The sequence below is a fragment of the Temnothorax curvispinosus genome, unplaced genomic scaffold (genome assembly GCF_003070985.1).
Source record: "Temnothorax curvispinosus isolate PA1 unplaced genomic scaffold, ASM307098v1 QBEX01003210.1, whole genome shotgun sequence".
In the NCBI taxonomy this organism is placed as follows: Eukaryota; Metazoa; Arthropoda; class Insecta; order Hymenoptera; family Formicidae; genus Temnothorax; species Temnothorax curvispinosus.
Genome location: NW_020212990.1, coordinates 155,677 through 165,728, shown reverse-complemented (window position 1 = coordinate 165,728; position 10,052 = coordinate 155,677). Strand labels below are relative to the sequence as shown.

General features: G+C 41.7%; 1 protein-coding gene across 1 annotated transcript in view; it reads right to left on the bottom strand.

Annotated features, from left to right (window-relative positions):
* Nucleotides 1-1,045: 1,045 nt before the first annotated feature.
* Nucleotides 1,046-10,052, bottom strand: part of LOC112452302 (5'-3' exoribonuclease 2 homolog) — a 29,679-nt gene continuing 20,672 nt past the window's right edge. Inside the window, exons 16-17 of the mRNA XM_025012427.1 lie at nucleotides 2,973-3,229; nucleotides 1,046-2,578 (exon numbers count right to left, since the gene is read on the bottom strand). Coding sequence (XP_024868195.1) covers nucleotides 2,513-2,578; nucleotides 2,973-3,229 — 323 coding nt within the window. The 3' untranslated portion in view covers nucleotides 1,046-2,512. The remainder of the gene's footprint in view (nucleotides 2,579-2,972; nucleotides 3,230-10,052) is intronic.

The following is a 10,052-nucleotide window of genomic DNA, read 5'->3' as shown; positions in this document are numbered from 1 at the left end:
TAGTTACGCGCACCGAAGTTCCTCTTTCTGCTCACCGTCTCCTTTTTCTTCTTACCTTCTCGTTGCGCGCATCATCGAAATTCGCGAGTATATTGTCGTCGGAATCTGATGGGTATGTTTGCCGCGTGCGGCTCTAACTTCTGTATTCCGCGCATCTTTACGAATTCTCCATAACGTCTTAGTAAAGTTCCGTATGAATATTATACGTATAAGAAATTATGTATGTACTGAAAAAAAAATACTAAAAGTAGACTAAAATTTTATATGAAGATTCTACGAAGTTCACAAAAATTTCCGAGTAAATTCTTAAAGCTCTTAACGCCCCTTCTACGGTCTCCTTCCAAATCAGATTCGCGCAACAATCATGCGAATATAAGCACGTTGAGGCGACTTATATTCGACAATGCAAGCCCCGCCGCGCTCAGAGAGTTCCGGACAATGGAGAGAGGAATCGAGAGAGCGCGGCGTATCTGCGATAAGCGACCGCAACTACTAGCGTAGGGTAGATCTCGGTGCAGATAGAGCTTTAATTCATCAAGGGGACAATAACGAAACCGCGATAACGTCGAACGCCGTGCGAAGAGACGCGTCTTTGTCCTTCCAGCGTATACGCGATTTATAATCCGAAAAATCTATCGGTCCATAAATTCCTAATTAACCGAAAAAGAGTCGCTAAAAAGAATTAAAATATCAAATTATAACGTAAAAACGGACAGTAGGATTCTTCTATCCGTCTAAATACCGAGCGATGTATTTTTCACGAATTTAATTTTCGTTAAATTGTCTGCACAACTTTTTTTTTGAAAAAAATTAATATCGGTAATTATTTAAGTTACCTGAAATTTTTATTTATTTTTATTTTCCAGGCTTATATAAGGCTACATCTTTTTATATCCGTTATTAATTATAAGCAATGGAATTATAAGGAATCTAAAAGATTCCAAATACCTGCTGAGGATTAATATATTAGAACTTGCGATATTGCGAGGAATGTAGGAAAAAGTGTAGGAATTTATGGACAAGTGTAAATAATCATTGCTCAGCCTTCATTAAGGAAATATCGTGTATTTCAATACAGAGTGAGAAATTCCGAATGCCTGTTTGGCTAATCGGTGTCACATCGATGTATCGCTAAATTCCGGCACTGCATTTTGCACGCGCCACTGCGCGCCGCAGTTTCGCATGCGAAATTCAATGCGACGGCGCTTGTACCCCTAATTCAGCCAATATTTCACTGCGTTAACCATTAATATACAATCCACAAATTATACGTTCGTCAACGTACCCGTTCTAATCGCCAGATACGAATAATCCTATCGGTTATAACTACAACCGCGCGACCATAAACGTTCAACCTGATTAAATAAGCGACGAAAAACGTCCGATTGAATTAAATTCAAACGAGATAGGCTTCTACAACTATAAACACAAAAACGATACCTGATGTATCATTATCATGCAATGTACTGTTTATTTTAAAGGTTTATTTAAAAAGATCATAGTAAATAAGAAAACAAAGTATAACTTAATTAATAAAAATATCGTGATCGAATGTATTTTTATACAATTTAATCCGTCATTCTTGACAGCACTAGACTGATCGTTTGTTGCGTAAATTTGGCTCACGTTTTTTTTTCATGTGACGTGGCTTTAATTCGTGATATGAATTATCTTTTACATCATGGATCGTTTTCGACAAGTGTAGCAGATACCTATATATGTATGCTATACCAGGTTTTGCGGGTTTTCTCTCAGTTACGAATTTTCCGATATAATGGAATGTTTTAGAGTGAAAATTTGATAGAAAAAACATAGATATTGCGTGGACACTAAAATTTCCTTTTCTAGTGAATTCGAGTAAATTGTACTTTAATAAAATTGTCATTCCGTTGTCGTGACATCTAAAAAATCAACGATGATGGTTGCCAGGACAAAACTTCGCAGAAAATTTTCTTCGAGGTTTGCCATCAAATTTATAATCAAAAACCTCGTGACTTTCGAGGCATATTGCATGCATATTTAAACACTGATATTTTTTTACACGTCCTCCACAAAATTAGAAATAAAAATATTTCTGAAAATTATGTCATCACGTTAGAAAAGACATCGGGACACGTATTACTGAACTTTTCGGAATGGATTCCGATCGGAATTATTCCGCTTTTCTCTAGAAAACACAAAGGAAATCCAGAAAATAAACAATCCTAATCGGAATCCATTCCGAAAAGTTCCGTAATACCGTGTCCTGCAGCATTCGGAATGTAGTACTCAAAAAACGCGGTGCTCGAGAACGCTGCCGCCGATAATCGCGCTTTTATTGCACCGAGTACTCCGACCTGCCTCTCTCTCTGTACTGCTTACGAATTAACGCACTCTCTTTTAGAACGCGTACTTTGACAATGATCCTTAAATCTTAATTAGACATAATTATGCGTGGTGATTCTTTGCAGAATTCATTCTTATAACTATTATGTGACGTGCGACAAAATTAGTCGACCTCTTACTTGAACGTCTACATCGATCGTCGCCATGCATCTCGGTGGCCTCCTCCACCTCCTCCTCGAGTCGACGAGTAATTCTATAACATGAGATAAGCAACATCTCGACTAAAGCTATCGTGCTATTTTAATAGTGCTACAGTTTTCTTTATTCTACAAAACGATTTTCAAACTTTCTTTATCTTTTTGAATTCAAAGTCACATTTACAATAAATTCACAATTAGTCAATTAACAATAAAATTAGAAAAATATCGAAAAACAATTTAGATTAAATGATGAAACGAGGGTAAAGATTAATTTCGATCTCTTTTTCCCCGATTTTATCATACGTTAACTCTTAACTTCAATTTTCCAATCCATATTTGATTTGATATTTTTTACTTAATTTAGCGAGCATATTATCTGACCTCCATCAAGAATTCTCTTTTTGATAGCTCGCGTATTGGGATGTGATAAAAATTAAAAAACCATACCCCTCGTTGACTGTGGTAGCCATGCTGTGCGTTCTGGTAATTGTTGTTCCGCAAGGATTGCTGACGGTGATTATCGTAATGATTACGATGATGCTGATACTCCGAAGGCGGGTAATTCGACTGGCGCATGCCAGTATAACCGGATCCCCATGGTCCACGCATATGACTCGAACCGGCGCTGTTGTAACCGCCGTATCCGGATCCCGATCCGGATCCCGATCCCGATCCCGATCCCGATTGGTACTCGCTCCGATAACCTGGAAACAAATGTAGGCGGGCACGTTAGCTATACGCAAGGGGGAAGAGGTCCGCATATATATTTGCGCGTATGGAAATAGCCGAGCGGCAATAAAGGCCCGAAAAGTATATCCGGCTTAGGATTTTAACCCCTTAATAAATATTGCCACGAATTAGTTGCGTCGAGAACGCGTAGTTATTCTCAATAATTAACACGGGGCGCGCAAGGGGGGGTCGGGGGGGAGAGCAAAGGGGGTCGGGCGAGCGCAATATAGCCGCCTAGATGAATAGGAGCGTGCCGGCGCGTGTCCCTAGCTCCCAAATAATATGCAGCGCGCGTTAGGACTCGGTAACGTCACTGGATAAGCACTCGCCCGCGCCGTGAAACGTCATAATAGCGCTACCAGACCCATCATTAATAAGGGATTCTCGAAAGCGCGCTTCGACGAGTGGGCAGAGAGAGCGGGGTAGGCACGCACGGTATCTCAATGCTTATATCGCTTTCGGTTTAAACATTTCCAATATTGCCGTCCTCGAAAACGTCAGATATCCTGGGCCCTCGCGCGCATCTCTCTCGCGAGTCGATATAGAAAAATTGGTAGCGAGATGTAATGATAGCGCTGACAAAAGGACAAAACAGCGCGTCGCCGCGCGCCGATCCGCGACTCCTCCACGTTTAAATATTCATAGCCCTCGAAGAGCCGCGTTTCGAATTGCGAGATGGTCGCTGGCTTTACGGTTGCGCTCAGAGGGGAATCCGGAATAAGAGAAAGCATCGCGTTTGTTTGATGTGTCGCTACGGGCGGGACGTCAAATTTAATTGAATTGATTGCGCGCGCGCACGCGGCGCGTGCATTCTTCAGTTAATTAATATCAAAGCTTACTTTGACGGAACTTTAAGTTGGAACTCGATTATACGATGCGCGGCGTGTAAAATCGGAGGACGACGATAGACGACAATCTTCGGTGTTCGCCCGCGAGAAAAATCGACGCAAGAATCGACCGGAGAACTCGCGGGTTCGAATAAGGAGGCGTCGGGGCTTGGCCCGAGAGAACACTCTGTATTGTCCGGCGATTTCTCGCTCGGTGCTATCGTCGCTTTGTCACCGCGGTACCACGTACTTCGACGCCAGCGGCATTCGCGCGAAGTGGCGTAACTCTTTAACCCCCGGGGATTCAGCGGCCGTTGCGTACAAAGGCTATCACTGACGCACGATAATCGTATAGTTTGGTGCAATCGAGCTCGTAATAGGAGTCGGCAAACACCGTCGATATCATCGAAGGCCGAAGGGGCGATCTCACGCGTTTGAATACCAGTTATAGACTCCTACCGTATCTATGAGGGAGAGAAAGAAAGAGAGACAGAGACGGATAGAGATAGAGAGAGAAAGGGAGAATCTGTTACCCTTTCTCTTCCACCCCGTCGTTTCCTCTCATTCTTTCGTGGCAACAATAACATCCCCCGTAGATTCCATGCGGCCCGCGCCCAACAATTCCGACCCCCAACGGTAATCCTCACCCACAGCCTCCGATAGGGGAAAGGAAGGAGGGTTTAACAGTTTACACGTCGGATCATCCCTCGTTATTGTTGCGTTTATGATAATAACGCACCGTTACAGTCGGCCCGCGCTGGCGTTGCTCGACTCGTTTCAACCCTATCGCGAACCAAATTCATACGTACCGAACTATGTTCCGTATGTACCGAAGTACGTGCTCAGGTAGGTAGGTAATTAGATCTTCGGCATACGGTATATATTCGCCGAAATTTATCGCGTTAATTATTTAAACAATTTTACATTTTCGAAAACTTCTGCAATATTTTTAAATTAATGCTGTAATCTCTATAACGAAAATGTTTTTCAAGTGAAGAAAAACTAAGATCGCAAAGTATAGATAACTTAAGAACAGTTTTATTTTTACGGCGGGAAAGAGAAGGGATTCTTTTCTGGTTATAACGTTTTAGAGAAATAGTTGAAATATTTTTCTTCTCAAGGTATTGTATAAGAGATTCAAAATTAAAGAACTTCCCTCAAACTTCTCTATTAATGTGCTAAACTTCTAAATAAATATAATTACGCGATATATCGCGGAATATTTTGTAGTTCAATTGCCCTTGGAGAGAGATTATTTTTCTATGTACCAAGTAAACATAATTAGTACGTATCCAGGGACAATAAAATCGACGTTTGTCCAAAATAAATCATCGGTGCCACGTACAGCTGAGTGACTGGAGAATCATTAGAAACGGGGGAAAATGGCGTGCGTCCAGTTACGAGAGACGGAACTTCCGCCGGCTCGAGCCGGAGGCTCGAAATTGTATTGGAGGCCAGACGGAAAGGTATCTAGGCTCGAGAAAGAAAGACGATTCGTTCATATATGTACGTATATACGTGGCTACAGTGGGGTACCTACTCGCTATGGGTATTGGATTGGATTGGATTGCCGCGTCAGCAGTACAAACACTCAAAACCTCGATGTGGGTCGGCCTCTCCCGTTCCTGTTTCAAACTGAAATTACACTTTCCCGTCCACCCGTCCACGTTCGACCTGCCACAATATATAGCTACGTTCTCCCCCTTGGCTGCATCTTTTGTTCATATCGAGCTTGTAAATGGTATTCGCGAGTCTATCCCTTATCTCTCGATTCTTCAATGATGGACTTGTCTTTACGTTATCGTTTTCTCTAGCATTTTCTTAATACGAGATAGCTTTATTTTACGATTTCTGTTTCAGTTCACGAGTTTTTGTCTTTTATATAAATAAAGCGATATTTTTATTTCACGATTTCTCGGTGGGATCGAAAAAGAAACGATATTTGGATACATAAAATAAAATTTCAAGTGACTTATTGTTATAGATATAATTAGAAACATTACAATGCCAGATTTTTGAAACGTTTTTCATCATACTATACGCATAGTACTATTTAAAAAATTTGTTTTCAGCCATATTTAAAGTAAATGAACGAGTAACGTGCTGGAAACTTGATATCGCTTTTCATGCAGAAATAAAGTTTAAAGCGTATACATATATTCAAAAAAAGCGAGGGTTTCGGTTAGTGCTTTAACAAGCGAATGCGATACAGATTTATTAATTATGAACTAATTAATTTGCGAAGTACAAAAAGGGTGTATTATTGCTACACGAATTAATTTTGACAAAGCACTAATCTATATTGAGCATCATGAACAAACTGATTTTTCGAGCGGCAACAAAAACGAAAGTATATCCGAAAATATATCCGAATTAGAATCCCTTAATAAATATTGCCATGAATTAGATTGCATTGAGAACGCGTATTCTCAATAATTAATATGCAAGGGAGAAGGGAAAGGGGGACGGACTAAACCTTGACCTCCGTTCTTTTTTTTAGAAATCGCCAACCGTTTTTCTTTTATGTACACATTATTCCTATGAAAGCAATTCTCTCCCGATCTTATATGCTTATGGTGGGTGTAGGTAAATATTGTACAACACGTGTAAGTAAAAGGCGTAGGCTACATAAACGTTCTCTTTCTCTCCACCTTGTCCTCCTTTTATGCATCTCTTATCGATGGGAGACGTGGACAAGTTGGAATTCTTTAATTTTCCATCGTACATGATGGACAAATTATTGAATCATATATTTTTTTAGCTGCGAATTTGTGCCTTATCCTCTGAGAAACGAGAAAATAAAGGTCATGTTATGTTCGATCGTTCAATAGATTTACTTCCTCGTTAATCGGATTTAATCGTGCTGCAATTTCAAATGCGTCTAACTTATAAAAAAGAAAATTATCTAGTCACCAGAGACGGAGTTCGATAGACATATTTTGACGCGAAGGGTGGTTCAGATGCGGGACCAATCGATGCAATCAATCGTCTCAGTCAATTTAAGGGCAATTGCGTGCAGCGTCGTATAAAAACACCTCGCTCGAAATTTATCGAGTTAGAAGGCATCATTGAGGACACTGCAAGTGCGGTGATTACGCTGCTTATAAAATACGTAATAATTATCAACTCTCTAATTTCAAAACTTTCTTTTTTCTCAAAATCCGACCGGCGAGGCTTACATGCAACGCTAAGAAAGTAAAAAGGGTGATGGAAGGGGGGCGAGAGGAGAGAGAGCCCGCATCTACGAGCTACCTGGGCTGCAAGAACAATGCGTACACGTTTCTCCCCCATAAAACTCAGCACCCAATGGTACAAGATGGCGCCACCACCAGGCCAAAGTACCACTCGGGCGATTTCCGGTGGCTTTGTTCCGCCCACCACTCTTGCGGGGCACACGGAGCGGGAGAAGACGAAGGGGAAGGGGGAGGATCGATGGAACCCGCGGCTGAAGGCGCGCCTTTGAGGCCACCACCGCGTGCTCGCGATGCGTGTGTGCAAAATATAAAAAGGCTTTTCCTCTATGAAGCCAGTTAGTCAGCCAGGCAGTAATTTTTTCCCCGCGCTTCTCGACGCATCATCCTCCCGCCCCCCCGTCTCTCTATACCACCCTCCTGCTTCACGATAATATTTTAGCTTTTTCTTCTTCTTCTTCCTCGTTTTCTTCTTTGTCTTCGCCTTCATCTTCATCGTTGTCTTCGTTTTCATCTTCGTCTTCGTCTTTGGCCTCGACTTCGTTTTTCTCTCACGCGTTTTCTCTCCGTTCTTTCGTACAACCATTCGTGCATACTTTTGCACCGCGGAGAAGAAACGAACCGGCTACGACTCCAGGAGCTTCACTTTCTTATTTCTTCTCCATCCCCACTTCCGGTCTCCTTCCAACCGACGGCGGTAATGGAGTCTCTCGAAGGCGGCTCTCCTAGCGCCTCGACGAAACGAAACGGAATGAAACGAAATGAGACGAGACGAGAACCGAGGCAGCATTTATTTTCAACGATTCGCGAGATTCCTCCTCGCTTCCTCTTTATTTCCTCTCTTCTTCTCCCCTCTCTCCTTATACGTTTTCTTGATTTTCGCGAAGAAAGAATGTAAACTCAGCGCGCACATGCGCGTGCTGCTCTTTAGATATTTATTTAGTTTATTACAATGGCTGGATATACAATATTAAATTTAATTCATCCACAGTTACATCGTGATGAATTTATAAAGTCAGCTTTTCTTTAACGAGAAAGTCGCAGCGCCAGCGTCTCTAGATTATCAGCAGTTAGAAACAAAGCGCTTCTCGCGAATTAAGCTTTACATATTGAATCCGTTAGAAGATTTATAAAAAAAAAAAAAAATACGGAGAGATATGAGACATATATCTCGTTCAACAGTAATTAATATATATTTTATATTAAAAAAATTCATATTTCGTAAAGATACAAAAAACTAATCAAGATTACGTTGTGCAAAATGTTATCGCATTCTCTAGCTGCAAATATATTGATCCCCTCGATTGCGAAAATCACGTGTCAATTTTCGAGCGAAATCGTGATGGGCGATATTGAAATTACGTTGACCAAAGCATCCTATATAGGCGCATGTTTATTTCGATAGATGACAATCCGACGGTAACAATTTCAAAACCGTATCCTGGCTAAATGTTCGGCCGTTTGTCGAAACAATTCAATCTACGCCTCGATGAGCTTTGGGAATCAGCGAAACCGAAACTCGAGTGCGGAAAAGCTTCGATTTCCAACCGGCTCGTGAGTATTCAGCAGAGCTTTCCAATTGGCGTTTCGATATCGATGACTGGACGAGTCCCGCGGTGGCACGAAAGAGACGGACGGGAGAAGCCACTCGTTCCCGTTCGTTTCTGTGTGACCGATTCTATCTACATTTAACGAACGCTTTACTGCAGGCGTCCGTTAAAGCGGAAATACGCGTAATTATCATGTCCTTTGGATCCAAATACGGATTTTGTATCTATTTAGGTAAAATGGCTCTAAATCGCAGCGTGTTCACTTCAAGTGCAGCTATTGCTATTAGTGTAATTATTCAATGCGCATATATCTTACAGGCGTAATTGCATAATATCAGCGATAAATACGCGTAATTATCATGTCCTTTGGATCCAAATTCGGATTTTGTATCTATTTAGGTAAAGTGGCTCTCTAAATCGCAACGTGTTCACTTCAAGTGCAGCTACTGCTATTAGTGTAATTATTCAATGCGCATATATCTTACAGGCGTACATTGCATAATATCACCGATAAATACTTCTATATTTAATTTCTTTCATTGTCAGAAAAGAGTTATAACCCTGCTCAGTTATTAGAATCACCCTGTACATATATATCTCTCTCTTTCTTTCAAATGCAAGTATTACGTATGTTGCCCTAATGTTGCACGACATTTAAACAATATTTATTTTTTTACTTCCGAGAAGGGCTGTTAAAGCTTCGTTTCTCTGCTGTTGATCAACGAAGTCCCTTCGAATTGTAAAATCATAAAGATTGGAATCCCACCTCTCTAATATATATCTCGAAATTGAAGCGCACATTATAGATACGGATAAGGAGCACTTAACGTATACATCTACGTGCCTAACGTATCATTAAAGGTACAGAATTTTCGACGATCTGAGAGTCTCGTCGTTTCGGCTTAGCGACGCGACGCGGTTTTGCAAGCGCGAGCATTTCTATCCCCGAGCGTTTTTACCTTCGCCGTCGCGACGCGAGGGCATTCGAGATGGCAAGTGAGGGAGGAAGAGGGTCGCGGAGTGCCAGGGGAGAACGGAGCACGGACAGAGGAGAGCGAGACAAAAAGAGGGAAGATCAGAGAAGGAGGGACACTTGACCCTCTGCTTGGTTGCCTGCCGCACACAGCTGATCCTGGATGCTGCGCCAGCGAATCCCCGTCGACGCGCGACGTGCGTTAATAAACGTATCAAGAGTGTGTTGGTAACTCGATCGTCCGTGCTCTCTTCCCG